The 16744-nt window shown below is 25.9% G+C and overlaps 1 protein-coding gene across 3 annotated transcripts in view; it reads right to left on the reverse strand.

Annotated features, from left to right (window-relative positions):
- Positions 1 to 16744, reverse strand: part of LOC107162271 (uncharacterized) — a 194081-nt gene that overhangs the window by 7745 nt on the left and 169592 nt on the right. For all 3 annotated transcript variants that reach the window (XM_089215586.1, XM_089215591.1, XM_089215595.1), the window contains exon 4: positions 15543 to 15759. In XM_089215586.1, the coding sequence (XP_089071712.1) occupies positions 15543 to 15759 (217 nt within the window). The remainder of the gene's footprint in view (positions 1 to 15542; positions 15760 to 16744) is intronic.

The following is a 16744-nucleotide window of genomic DNA, read 5'->3' on the forward strand; positions in this document are numbered from 1 at the left end:
GACTTAGTATTAATAAGAAACTATGATGTAACTATTGGGGCTAATAAAAAACTAGTACCTAAATTTAAAGGTCCTTATTTAGTCAAAAAAACCTTACCCAATGATAGATTTTTAATTACTGACATACCAGGTTTTCAGCAAACACAAAGATCTTATGAAGGAATTATTTCTATAGGAAACATAAGGATGTGGCAAACTGGTCTTGATTGTTTACAAAGCGAATCACTGTTTGCTACTATAATATTGTAAAAATATAGTATGTTAACACTTCCATGGTTATTCAGGTATGATTTTTTTCTCTAATTATTATGTTAATTATGACCATTATGTTATGCGCTTATGAATTTATTATGTTATTTCTGATCATTATGTTATGTACTCTATCTGCTACTATTTTTTTTTTTATTATTAAAATATGTTGTCTATGGTTGAGGGCAACCCTAAGTCAGGATCGACGAGTTGTAGGCATACTGTGGTCGGTAGTGTGCCGTACTACTGGTTACACTGCCTTAGTGTTTATTATATACCTAATTATGTTTTATGCCAATTATAGTGTATCAGTAGTTATAGACTTGTAGTTGTAGTAACTTCATAGAGTAATATTACTCTATGAGTAACTTATGTATTATGATAGTCGTTTTATGATTAATAAAAGTATTATTATTATTATTATTATTATTATTTGAATATTCTTTCTTACATTTAATTATGCCCAGAAAGAAGACGCCTTCCTACAATATAAATCTTATTTCTATTATATAACTATTAATCATTATTATAATAATTATTTTACTATATTTTATTTCTAATTTCAATAAATGTATTTATAGTGCAAATTTTGAGTAGGTAAGTTTAATTGACTAATTCAGGAAAACTTTAACTATTATGAAAAAAAATAAATAAATAACGAATTGAATTGTTAAACTATTATAATATTTTGTGCTATGTACATCAGAGCAATTAATAGATTACTGGTCATCAAATTAAATATGCTATTGCCTATTACTATGGTAACAAATAAACAAAAACGTGTGTGATATTCTTAAAAAACATAGGTATTTACCTAAGATATACGTTAAGGGGGGCTTACACGGCGTCAGTACTGCGATAGTGTGACAGTACTGCCATGACAGTTCTTTAACATTGAAACATCAACTGTCACCGTCGCCGTGTAAACGCGGCTTTATAGACATAAAAACAATTAATTCAATAAATTATGAACAGTAATTCATACACAGAACGCACGAAGTTTTAGTTCATTCTATTTTTTGGTTTTAAAACTTAGGAAATAAATAATTTGACAGATTTTGAAAAATAAAAACTATCAAAAATGTTTACTTTAGAATGTCTAATTATATAATTTAAAATGTACTTTTAGTTATATTTTAGCGTATATACAAGGCGTATGTTTATATAAAAAAAATTATTTACATTCGCTGCCCAAATACTATGCGCCATCTATTGTTGAAACATTCAATAAACACGATTTCTGACTACAATGTTATTTGGCTAGAATGAAATTACAAATTTTGTAATTAAATACTAAATTATTACATTAGAAATATAGCCTTTAATTTAATTTAAGAAAATTCAATATCTTTAATTTTTAAGGATTATTCTTTTAAGAAATATTTTAAATATAGTCATAAATATTTTACGAATGTGTGGGTTAGTAATTGGTAAGTTCTCATTACTATTCTATGTGTAACTATAATTTTATTAAAGTATTACCTGTCCATCTTACTGAAAAAACCAGAAGTTATTAATCCAAAAACAACTATTTAAAATAGTACCACATATATTTCTATTTTATAATTTTTAGCAATTAGGTATAAGTAAAAATAAACTTTGCTCAATTTTCAACGCAAATTATATTGTAAATATTAATAGTAGATGTTATACACAGTTTAAAATTTGACTGCAAAAAATATATCATCTACAAAAAATATTGCTATTTAATACTACAGATTCAAAATAATTATTATATTTTCGTGATGATTTAAACTAAAATTAGTATTAAATTATTAATTAAAAACAATTGAAAAATACAATACATTTTTAAATAAAAACCGTGTTTATGTAGGTAGTCAATAATGAATATTTTTCCATAAATGATAATAGAATAAAGCTAGCTTATTTGGTATATAGTGTTCATATGAATATATACTCGTATACCACGTAGCATTAAGCTCCGGTACTTGAAGTTAGAAATTATTTCACTGGAAAGCGCTAATGGTTTCAAATATGCTCGAATGTTGTGGATTATATACGTCTTTTCAAGCCATAAAATAATTAAATTTTTATTACTTTATTTATGTAATAAATATTTAATAATTATTACTCATATATATTAGTTATTGGTTGGTATCTATTTTCGGATAACTTCTTATATGTTCAACCCATTCAAAATCAATGGCATTATTTCAAAAAATAAAACAAAAACGAAAAATGTAAAACTCTTTCTTATATTTTATTTATATACCATATATATATATACTATATCATGTTTAAACATGTAAATAAATAGAAAAATATGTATGTTTTTTTATTTTAACTAAATGTATTTTATTCGTAAGATTTAAGTGTGATGACATCTCGGTGGATGGTGGAGAGACATTTTTTTACACTCATAGAGAATCACTTGGAAGAAACGGAATCTAAATAAACAAATTGCAGAAATAACAATCATAGGTACCTAAAGAATAAAATGTGTATGATGTTTGGAATTTTAAGATAACCTAACCAAATTGCAGAAATAACAATCATAGGTACCTAAAGAATAAAATGTGTATGATGTTTGGAATTTTAAGATTCCTATCAAATGACAAGTGTCATACAATTTGTTATAAGTTTCACGAAGTATCAGGTAGAAAGAATAATATCTAAACTTATATAATATATTGTTTATACGTTATGATATTGGCTATCGAAAATCATTGATAATTTAAGGATATTTTTATATTTCATTCAATTAAATATCTATCGAAAACAATCGTAACATCATGTGTACCAATTTATTTGATACATTAGGTAGGAGGATTTAAAACGGTTTTTGGAGCCAAGTAAAACACTGGAGTGGAGAAAAAATATAACTGCTATTTAAAATGATATTTTCATCAAGTAATACCAGATTTAATATTTTGTTGACAATATTGAATAGGTACCTACATTTTACGAATAAAAATGATACAATCACCAATGTTGCTACTACGTTGTCGAATTATCATTAAACAATTGTTAGCGTAATGCAACTAAAGAGTCTTTTCCCTCACTATTGCTTATTATAATTAAACACAATTAAATACGATTTAAAATTATACGGTTGATGTAAATTTCTGTTGTAAATTTATGCGATTCAGCGGGGCCGCTAAGTACAAGTAACTAAAGTGTTTTTGACACAATTTTTTTATATTAAACATCTAACAAATTGAATTTTTTTATTGGCATATTGAAATTTACATGCTTTTATTTGTCAGGTTATCACTATTGTACTTAATCGGTATGTCAGATATCATTATTTCTAAGTTAATTAGTCTTTTATCGTCGTCATAGAAATAAAACATGGGAAGCATTGTCTTATAAGTATCTAGTTGTTTTTCTCCACTTATACCCTTTTAATTTGTTTTCAACTATATTTAATCAAACACAAATTAAATATAATATAATTTCAAAATATGTTTTCATTAAAACATTCTTATATCGATGTGTTCAATTCAAATTCAAGCTTTACCTATAAATAATATGTACAACGCTTATTGTGTTTCTCATTGTAAACTATAATTGTTTTTTAGTATGCAGATAAATTATGTTTGTACAGTTGTAAATTATTTTAATTTTTTAGATTAATATGTAGGTTTGTATAAAGTTGAAATAGAAATAGAAAACTCCTTGGTATCTGCTGGTTATGACACAAACGTTAAGAGTTTTTTGTTTGATAGATTTATTGGATATTCCATGAAAACGTACGAATATTACTGCTATTTATAATAATGGACTAAAAATATCCTTTAGGAATTCGATTGGTGTTTTTTACTCGACAAGCCTAGCTGTAGCATGACTTATGAGTTATGTGCATTACGCACGTGTTCTGCCATTGTGCGTATTATTATTGTCCTCTTTCGGTGAAGAAGTTTGCTGGCGTATTTTAGGGAAAAATGCGCAACCCCAATCGTGAACGACAATGACACCACGTACATTTTCACTGTGGGAGAATGGGAATACATAAATTGCATTAAGTTTTCTACCCATTTTACACATTTATGTGATACTCCACGTTTTTAGCCACAAAGATAAAAAATAAAATAATAATAAAAGCGATGTTACCAAAATATTAATTATAGTTAAAATAATATAGACTGAGTGCGCATGCTTATGGTCATAATAGTGGGAGGAAAAATAACTTTAAATATAAATAAATATAAAAACAGAGGAAAATATGAGTGAAACTTATACATGAATAATGAAAGTTTGTATAATTCGTGGAAGAATAATAAAAATAAAATTATATTATATTATTATTATGCCCAATTTTCGGGAACTACAAGCAACTCTTACGTCAATTTCGACCATGTACCTATATATAGCTGAGATATCATGATAATCCCTGCAGGGCTAACGTCAAAATGTGTTAGACGTTATATACGATATAACATGTAATATCATTTATTATTGACGAGTATGTGTGTAATTTATATACAGTACCTATGTGAATAATAATATCCTTCAAGTAGTCCTTTTTATTAGGTTTCGATTTCTAAAAAAATACAGAAAAACACTAATATTATTTCGTCGGTTGTGTGTGGCGGGCGGTGGAACGAGTAGAAAATTTGTTAGAAAGCTATTGCACACCAGCACGTGTTGGCTATCAGCACAGCTTAATATACCTTTTATCTTATCAAAAAACGGAAAACAACCATTTGAACGTGGAAGTCAAAATAATTAATATTCCAGAGAGCTACACTAGCATGACGGAAATATTGGTGTCATGTGTGCATGCATGAAAATGCATTATGGTGTCGGTGAAAATTATGCAAAAGCCGGGAAACGCCGCCTGCGGTTTCTTTAAATAATTTTGTATATTTACTATTGTAAATTATTTCAAATTTAAATTCGATGGCAAGTATTTATTTTAAAAATAATGATACAAACTATACGAAAGTGAATCAATTTTTATTTCATACTTATAGTTTTGGGAGATTCCATAAGTAATTTTGCAATACATTATAAAAATATTCTTATTAAATGATCAAATACAAAATTGTATCTAATACACATGAATTTTTGAAAAAAAAACTTAAAAATCATTCCCCCTTTAGAATCGTTAAATATTTTTACTCTGGAAATGTTTATTATCACTGCTTTTTTTTAACCTTCATTATTAAAAATATGGTTGCAATATTTGAACTTGATTATTCCATAATTGTCGAGTGTACATAACAACTCGGTGTTAAGACAAATAACAAAAGCGCATAATTCTCGAGAAATGTACATTTAAAAAATATATATATATATTGTTTTCTTTATTATTATTTTCGTTATTATTCGGTTAAACGTGTTTTATATTGCTGCTATGGTAATATTTTGGTAAATATCAGTTTGTTTTATGTAAATAAAACGAAGAATAAATGCATTAAACGTCATGATTGTGTCACATAATTTTGTGTGAATGGTGTTTTCCAAGATCAAAGTGTGTAATAATATTAACCATTTTCATGCACAATATTCACTTGTATTTTGAAACATGACGTTTGCTATTATTTCAGCAAATATTAATCTTGCTATATAATTTAACTAGTGATGCACTCACAATTAAATTATACAATCCAAGATGAAATAACTCTTAAAATAATATTAAAACAATTATCATAGAAAATATACCGGCATAATAGGTTTAATTAAATGTTTGAGTAGTAGTTAAAATTTTAAATAGTTCATGAATTCGAGTCTGAAGTGTAAATGTCTAGTAAATTAATATACTATAATACTATGTGTAATTATTTCAAGTTTTATAATTGCCTGTTATTTAGCCGGAATTAAGAAAAACTCATTTCACGAATTTTCATAATCTGTTATTTTCAGATTACAAATTACTAAAAAATACTAGGAATTTAATACTTTTTAGTTCTAAGCAAACATACTATTATGAGCACTCATAAACCATCATAGACGAGATATATGAATATAAATTTTATGTTTCGTTTAAATTAAATATTACTGTAAATTGACATTGAACAAAATATGAATTCAGTTTTTAACATCAAAAAACGTTAGCAAGTGCGAAGTGACTTATGCATAAATATAATGTCGATATAGGTGCGTGGTGTAATAATAACAATTATTCGTCTGATGAAATTCAAGCTTAGAATTAAATAATACTTATACTTCATTGAATAAACAGTATCAGGTAGAAAGTAGCTCACAAAAAAAATCATTTATATCTTATTCAGATAGCCATAAATAATTATATGACTTAAAATGTCTAAATTGATTTATTTAATAGTTTAAACTTATTTATTTTTCTGAAGTTTTCTTGATTTATTTTTTATGACAATTTATTTAAGTGTAGATTATAATAATCTATTAACAATCATTGCTTGCAATTGAATATCGATTTGTCCAAAACTGCTATCCTTTATCCTTCATGGATAAACGAGCTTTAAACATCATGATTTTTATTAAATAGATTTTCTATTGAATTATCCAAAATGGGAGATTGACCAGTCATGTTCATACTTTTCGTTACTATTGCCAAAAACTTTTTTTTTTTTAATTTAAAGAACATACAAAAAATTATTTATAGTAAATCTAAAATTGTTTTCCAAAATTATGATTTTCACTTTATATTCCTTAATGAAGTTGAATAATGGAACTTTAAAGCATTTACGCTGCCTTTTTATAAATTAAAAAAATATTATTTTTAAATGTCTCCATATATATATTTATATATATTGCAAAAACCTTAAGCTAAAAATATTTGTATTAACAAAAAATTGAAATTAAAATAATTGGTTATTTTTGTAATTCGTATATAATTTATCGTATGATACAAGATTATCCCTCTAGCTAAAATGTCACAATATAGTGAGATAAGTCCTTAGTATATTTGATCATGGTCAGCTATTTTTCGTAGCTTTTCATTTTTAATAATTAAGAAATTTTATTTATACATAATTTTGAGAATGTATAAAAATGTATTTGTTCGATAAATTATTTTAGCCATTGAAGGCGTATTGTGAAACGAATCAACTCAATAATAATTAATGAAATTAATTTAAATAGTATGTATTTAATAAATGTGTTTTCCATTATTATTCAAGTTTCTAGTCCATTTGAGGTGAATGGGAACTGGAAATAATAATTCACATGACCAATAGATAAAAAATAAAAATAAAAATAAAGTAATGGCGATCGTCGTGATCATAAGATAGCCGGTGATACCAGTAAGAACTAGAAGAGCCAAATCATTTCGGCTGGATATAGGCATTATTACGTACTCTATAAATAAAACAAAACTGTAAAGGTGAGATTACTGTTTGACATTTTAGTTTCAAAATATTATGGATTACTTAAATGCATAATAAACACTACAAATTTAATAAGATAATATATTACGGTGAAAATACAAACACTATAATTTTTTTTAAATTAAATTATTCAAATCATTAATTAACGACAAATAAAAATTTGGCAATTTTAGTTGATGATTAATTAATAGTTACACTACATACAACCACATAAACTAATAATTTAGTTTAATTTTTGATACATATATAGAACGTTTTAAAAGGAATTACATGAAATGTGGTTAATAGAAATCGAATACGATGTGTACAATATACCTAGGTATTGGCTGATAGTATATGATATATATTATAATCTACATTATTATTATAATTAAAATATTTTAATTTTAGTGTAAATTGATTGAATAATATCATTAATCAAATTTTAGTTTTTAAAATTAAATTAATAAACTGTATTGTTTATATGATTCAAGTTTTGTAAATTAGATTAGGCTAAAAAAACATTGCAGGTAACTGAATAAATAAAATAATAAACCAATACAGACTCACTGTAAAATAGTGTGAATGGTTCATGGTATAAAAAGCTTTCAATAAATGATATATATTTAAAATTATATTATATTGAATTTATTACTAGTGAATATTTTCATATATACCAACTAATATCAAATACAATATTATATAGTAAAAATAATCAGAATAATAATCTGTAATGTTGTAAATATTTTCTTATTATATAATTTATAAGCTATAGAATTATTTTTGAAAATGTTCAATTTAAATATTCACATGTAAGTTATAATAATAAATAATAAATAAATAAATAATAATATGATAAAGTCAAATGTATAGTATTTAAATTGGAAACATATAAAATAATTTAATACATTTTAATACAATTTAATACATAATTGTTTGCTTAATTTCTTACCTAGTTGATGTTTATTAAAAAATAATAATCCCTATTCGATTCATTTAAAGTTTTAACTACTCATGAAAATGTACCATCTAGTCGATTAACAATATTAGTGTGTTACAATTACTATTATTATTCAATTAATGAAACATGCTGAACACCGTGATCAGGGGCTAGAAAAGTGATAAATTCAGATTGTGTGTAAGCTTGATAAATCGGCCACTGGCAAGATTGGTAGATTTTTATAGATCCAATTACTGAGTTTATAGTAATTGTAATTAGTTGCGATGGTAGCAGAAATATCGATTTTAAGGGTTGGTGGATAGTTTGAGAATAACTTTAAGAATTAATCTTACTAACTTAATTTTGGGGAATGATCATTATACGATTAATAACGATGATTTTTATAGACCCACCTGGTAAAACACCGCGTTATCGAGTTAATCAGAAACTGTAACGCACTTCCAATTGATAAAATCCTTCTACTAATATATTATATTGATTATACCTACACATTTTCCACCTATTTGTGATTAAGAAGACTATACCTAGTACTGCAGAATTCATAATTATTTCATGTCCGAAGCAATTAAATGTGATGACTATTATTTCTAGAGCTTTCTATGCGTTTGCATATTTTTCCTAGATAACTTTATCGTATACTTAAGAAGAACATTAAGCACATATTATAATTCATAAAGTTTTATATCAATGTTTGTAGAACATATTTTTGTATATTTTGACATTTTTGGGTTCAAAGGACGTGTGTTTGACTATAAGAGTATATTTTAACCAATCACTTCAGTAAATATTTTATATCAATCAAGGTCAAGAGTGATATTTATTTATTTATTATAATAGTAAACGGGACAAGCCCTTGACATTTATATAACATTAATAGTTAATAATTCAATAATACACTATTACATACATAATGCATATTCATTTTTAATGAATAATCAGATCTGCATCGGCTGTATTGTTGTTTTTTTATACATGAGGATTAAAGGTATATAGAAAATTTTATTGAGCAAAATAAAAATTAATAATAAAAAAAAATTTTAAAAAAAATTGTGCGTGTAATTTTATTTTTAGCAAATACTTAACTAATGTACCAAGTTAGTAAATAATTATATTATTTTATTAAAATATTTAAAGACAAAATTTATTTTTTCATCGTAAAAATAGTACGTACTTTTTATAATGTCATATTCCACTGGATATTTTTAAATGCATATTTTATTATTGACTTTATTGCATAAAAGCCTTTCTCTCATTACTAATGTTCATTATGGTGTTATCATTTGAAATGTACGATCAGTTTAAGTTATTTATAGTTATTTATAGTTAGTAAAACCATAATGTTATATGAAATCATTTCTTATCAACATAAACTAATAAAACATTAAGCGCAAAGAACATTTGTGATAAATTAAAACATTGCTTTAACATTACCATTGAGTATATGTAGGTGATAAAATATACTAAGTAAAAGTATAGTATACCATCAATTGAATTACCTACTTAGTTGAAAAATACACTATTAAATAATTGTAGATATATATATATATATGTAATCGTGAAATTTAAGATCACAAAATATCGAGTTAGGTAATTAATAAAAGGTTCAAATAAATTATGATGTTACCTAATGAATAGTTTTTCAATTTTTATTTTTTTAACATACAATACTTTTTATAAAAATTTTCATTGTTTGTAATCATTTTTTATTACGAGCTTAAAAATGTCAAACTTGTGATTTATAAAATATACATAATAATTACGAATAATAATATATTCTGATAATCTGACGTTCAACAAATTTTGATTAACAGGTTAGTACCTATAAATGTGATATGAATTCGAGTTTTCAGTTAAAATTATTATACTCATACAATACATGTTATTTAGTATTAAATCTTAAAAATTAAGTAAAAATTTAGTAATAAATTGCATTTGATTAAATTAAATTAATTTGTACATATTAATTATTTTTATTATGTTAAAAATGTGTTATTATACATTCATGCATTTGCTCCACACAAAGCTGTTTACTAAGTTGTGATTTAAAAACAAACTTTGTTACAGGAGAAAGAATGCGATAAAGTACTATCTATGTGTTTAATGGAAAAGGTCATATCCATTTAAAGTAAAGAGTAAAAGGACTGGACAGCTATTGCTGGTCGTGGCGGTCGGGAAAGTTCTATAAAACACTGAAAGCCTATATAACGATGTATACGCACCACTGGTCGGTGACGGTCTCTCGAATATATTATTATATTCTCATGCGAAGTATTTCATAGGATGAAACACTCGAATCACTCGCTGGCTAAATATTTAATATTCATAAACATCTTTTAAAACGCAGCAAAGCTAATTAAATATTCATCCACGTATCTCGTTGATACCACGACCGCTAATGGTGGTATTTTTACATTTCATTCAAATGGTCAACACGGTAATAATTTCAGTCTATTTATTTATATTTCGAGAAAAAAAAGAATAGGAAATACAGAAAGTCGATTTCGCAGACCACCACAGGAGGGCCGTCGGGTTAGGCAACGCGTATTATTTTTCAAACCTCGGCCCAACTGTCCGGTCCTTTTCTGATCATTAATATCCACATCCGATCTACATATCTACCTACTACCAAGTGGACGAATTAATATACTTATTGATACTAATAAAAAACTAGTATACCTACTTCTACCGTATTTGGTTGTTATGTGTTATTTTCAGTTCATTGTACGAAAAAAATAAAAAAATAATAAAATATTGCATGTACATAGAGTGATGAGTACTTTGAAAATAAATTGCGTTACTTGGTAATCTAAGGCCGTCGCACCACTTTGGAAGTCAGGCGTCCGGATCCGGCACGTAAAAGAGATAGTAACGTCGTAAACGATCAGCTCCGTTCTATGGAAACTCCGATTCGTGTGGTGCATATACAAGTTTGTGTATATAAGAGTGTTTGTGTGTTTGCGTGCTAGTAGACTGAGCTGTGCTCTTGAGTTTAAACAGTTCTACATAATATGCGCCTGACAACGATGTACAATCGTAATGCGACGACAAACGATCAATTGACTCTAGACGCGAGCGGGGTCAATAGTTTTTAAAAAGGATCAATTTAACATCGCGCGTTATGTAAGACAAAAAAAAAAAAAAATGAAATGATTGAAGAGACGCATGCATATGCGAACGGTGAAAAAAATGTATAAAATATGTAATGAAAAGGAAATTGAATGGAAAGTAAACATGATGGAGACGAGCTTTGAAGAATTATTTTGTTCGATTTTGTTGATCGTTGTCGCAAGACGACTCACATCCATAATACCTACATATGGTGTGTAAACAATTCGATCGATAAAATATCGGAACAATATTATGATAAAAATCACGAGAATTATCAAATAATTGTTGTTTGTATGTATATATATTTTAAAGAATGATTATTTTAAGTCAGAATATAAAATTAATTATATCTATTGAGTACCTATCTTCAAAATATGGCTACCATTGTTGAATTGGCTCCCAATTTTGGGTAAATATAAATTCGATCCTTGAATTGGCTCCTGAAAAATGTATATTTAAATTGGCTCCTTAAATTGTTAAATATTATTTTTTAACCAGGGATTCTCATATTATAGGCGTTTACTTTTACGATGTAAAATCCAAATATATTCAACTTTTTATATATATTATATAGTACTCAATCTGATACAAAAATTATTATAAGTATAGACCCCGAAAAATAGTCTAATATAATATTTTTGTTTAACTTATTGATTTTTATGTATACATTTTATAATGACGCACTTTGCTAAAATACTGTCTGTTTTTTTAATTTATTAATTTATATAATATACATAAATTTTATAATGATGCACTTCGGTAAAATATTTTCTGTTTTTTAAATTTTTTAATATAATTTTGTGTAACGAATTACGAATTATACGTACTTTAAATTATTAACATATTGGCAATCAATAAATTTTTGAAAAAAAAAACGGTAGGGAGCCAATTCAATAGTAAATTCTTGGGAGCCAATTCAAAGGTACTTAGTAAGGGTAAAATATTGACTGCCTGTATTGGGGAGCCAATTCAATTGCTCCGCAAAATATATCATAATTTTTGTATGTATATCTAATAATATTAAAATTTTTCGTACAATGTTTGTTTATATTTTACTCTAAACTTTGAACTATTTTAATTCTGTAAACATATCTGTATAAATTACATTTATTTATTTATCTCCAAATCACATAAATCAAACAGAAATAAAATTGGAAGTGTGGTTTTTATTCTTTATAATTTGTTAGGTAATGGATCTTTATACGTTTTGTATTGGTCAGATTGCCAGAAACTATATTTATTGAATGTCAGCATTTCTGTATTTTCAAATGCCACTATTTTAATAACGTCATATTTCTTGAGTATAAAACGTATAGAAATATAAGTGCCTTGTTTTATACTTTTATGTCGTCGCTGAATTTTAGTTTAACTGTGCAGGCACATATTATAGTCACGTCAAATTATTTTCTTTATGTCTATGCACCGTATAACTGTAGGCTTTTACTTGAATAAGAGTTTCAAAAAAGAAAAATCTTAATCTGGATAATATTATTTAAGAAATATTCAAAAATAATTTATTATATTTTAACAAACTTTCTAGGTACCTAAAATGAAACTCACATACTTTAACATTTACTTAAATTTGATGTATCCGTTCTGGCTGTTATTATACCATATTTACTTATAGTGAGAGCATCTGTTGTTACTAAAGTTTTCAAATTATATCAATATGGAATTGATATTAAACATATGTAAATATTCGAGGATATAATATGTGCTCTTTATTTTCAAATACATAGTTTCCAAACAGTTAGCTCAATAGACATCTTACATAATTTACATATCAATATGATCATCATTCAATAAGCCATGAATTTAAATCATCATCTAATTTAATGTTCTTAAAAATATTAATCTCAGTAATTAATCAAGTTGTATATTAAAATAGTCTGTTTCCAAAATCAAGTGAGTATTAGTTTTTTAATTAATTGTTATGTTCATGGCTTTATATAACAATAAGTAATTGATGTAAAATAAGAATACAAAATTATAAATTTTAATATTTACAACAAATCAATATAACTCTTACACAGCTTAATTTGAATAATGTATTTTTACTGATGAAAATAATAAATTATAATTTTTTTAAATTGTATTATATTTCTCAGTGGTATATTGTAAAATCCTTAGTGTTTTTTTTTTTTAATTTTATATAGAAATAAGTCATAAGTCCAAAATTTGGAAATATTATTTTTATATTTTCCTACATATTATAATGGTAATAATAAATTTTAAATTTTCCAAAATGGTTATTACTATCCAATAATACACTGTGACAAAACATTAAAGATATGAAGAATAAATATTCTGAACGATGATCATATTCATTAATATTTTTATATCGTTGATTTTTTATTTAAAGATATTATAAACTAAACTATTGATTATTAATCCCACTTAAATGATGCCTAGCAGCATTTAAGAGTTTAAAGAATAGTGAACTCGCTTTTACATGAAGACTCATGAATTATAGTCGATAATACTGACGATTTTCACATTGTTTCGATATAATCTAATGCAGAGGTTCCCAAACTTTCGTTTCACGTATCACTCATATGTGTATATATATATATATATATAACAGATTTCTCACCAGTCACAACATATCACAAATGACTAAACAATATTGTGTTCAAAATGTCAATATATATTTTATATTCAGCTGATTAGACAGTTATAAATTACGATATACATTTTTAATAATTATAAGTTTTTTGTACCCTTTATTATGGCTATCCTAGATTTATAATTGTTGGTGTCTACATTCCATAATGACTTCCCCTATAAACCCTATGAAAATCATGCATAATCTGTAAATAATCTTATCAATTAGTATTCTGAATTTAATTATATTTGTCTTTGGCAACTACAATGTGCTTGAAATAACCTAGAATAGTGATGGACTAAATAATGTGCCTATTCTTTTTTTTCCAATAGAATAGATTATAGATATGGTTAGGATAGTTAAGTAATGCTTAACGTATACTTGAGAAGCTTGTAGTGGATTACTTGTGTAAGAAAAAACGCTCTATTGAACTCATTGACAAATTAATTTTTTAAGTCCAGAATCGAAATTAAACATCCTATAGAACCTGTAGTTTCTCTGAATAAATATAGTTCTGCATTTGATATTTTAGTACAGTGAAACCTCTAAATACCGGACACTCTCGGTCGCTTGAACTCCGTGTGCTATTTTGAGGTGTCCGCTATTAAGAGGGGAAATACAGTGAGTACACATTTCACCGTTCCCGAAATTCCGTCTTTTATTTGGAGGAGGTGTCCGTTAAAGGAGGTTTCACTGTAGTATAATATTATACTTGCTTGCTCACAATTTCAGCCAATTTCAAGGATTACTACCAAATTAATATTATTTACATGAAATTCGCTAAAATATTTTATGCTATAAACCACCAAATATTTGTTAAGATACTTTAAGAAAATTAGTTTGATGAACCATTTCCCTTTTGGTTTTACCCTGGTATCGACTTACAACTATGTGGCTTTTCGTGTATTATAGTTTAGGAACCACTGATCCAAGAAAACTATTTTTAATTCTGTAAAATAATAATTAAAAGAAAAAGTAAAACGATAATCACAAATCTTATTGCTCTAGTAAATATACGTTATATTTTCTTAATATAAAGTAACTTTTTTTGGAATACAATCGTATACAAGCCATAATGCAAATTATGTTAGACATGACAAGTGATAATATTATATATTAAAATTAAAAACAAAAATAACTAGAAAACATTCCATAATTATTATAAATTAAAATCACAAAAAACTAATTAACTAATTATACTATTATAGTCTTTACTTATCTACTCTAGTAAACTACTCTAAACATTTAAGTAATTATTACAACTTTTAAAATAATTTCACAAAATGTTTTGATTTTTTTTATGCTATTTCATGTTTTTTTAATTACTAAATTACTAAATTACTTTTCTATAATTGTGTCTACCTACCAGCTATTGTATCAGATTTTTCATCATCATCTGATGGTAAACCAGTGGCTTTCATTTCTTCATCAGAAATATCGAGTTTATCGGTCTCTGAATCCATCTGATCCATTTCTGTAGGTGGGTCAGGTAAGTCAAAAGAATATCCAGGTGCTATAGTCCGTTCCTCCGCTTCAGAAAGAGATGGTGGTGGTGGCCATGAAGATTCTTGACCTTGTGGATCCTATAACACGCTCAGTTATGTTATTGGTAACAAGGATAAAATGATTAAAACACAACTTAAATGTTAACATATCCAAATATTGTTTATTTCTTATGCACAATTTAGTTACTCTGTAATATTATTATTATATCTACTTCCTAATTAAATGAAAAAACATAATACTCAAACGAATTTTATTAAATTTATAATCTATTGAACCGAATAATTACTATAAGTATCAACATTCGTGTGTCTTTTTTTTTTTCATTGTTGGCAAGTAAAAAAAATACTTTACATACTGTAAGGTGATATAGCGTTAAAGGAGAAACAGTTTAACTCTGTTTATAGTAAAGTTAAGATATTACTAACTCGACAGACATTAGGTTTTTAATTTTTTTTTTTTTTTTAATCTTATCCAATCAAATATATAACATTAATGAGAAATGACTAACACTGAATAGCAGAAGTATAAGTACCATATGATTATTATGCCCATGTTTAGAATAAAAAAATATTAATTATAAGATAGTAAAAACTTAAAGCTAGAAATCACATGGAAAGTACTTGTTAAATCTAGGGAAAATATTATCAGTAATATTGGTGTGGAGTCTGGTTAAGACACTAATGTATTCTGAGTTTCAACGCCATCCGGTGCCACTAGCTCCTGGATAGGTGACCATTCGGGTTCTCAGAAAGAAATCCTTGCACACATGTACGTGATCAAAAAGCAATATCCTCATCCACCTAAAATAGCTAATAGTCATTATTGCCTTACTCAAGATCAATAATAAAAGTAAATAAATGAATAAATAAAATCATTTTCAATAAATCTCTTCAATTAATTCAATGTAGATACCTGTTTCCGTGTAACGTTGATTGATAACAAATTATTTGTTCGATTTCATTTATAAAATATAAGTTTAAATTTATTTCATAACTTAAGATAATACATACGATCATCGATCAATTGTATCGTATTTTATTTTTACCTAAATATACACTACTG

Source organism: Diuraphis noxia, unplaced genomic scaffold (assembly GCF_037042655.1).
Source record: "Diuraphis noxia isolate RWA-SAM2 unplaced genomic scaffold, SU_Dnox_SAM2 contig0001, whole genome shotgun sequence".
NCBI lineage: Eukaryota > Metazoa > Arthropoda > Insecta > Hemiptera > Aphididae > Diuraphis > Diuraphis noxia.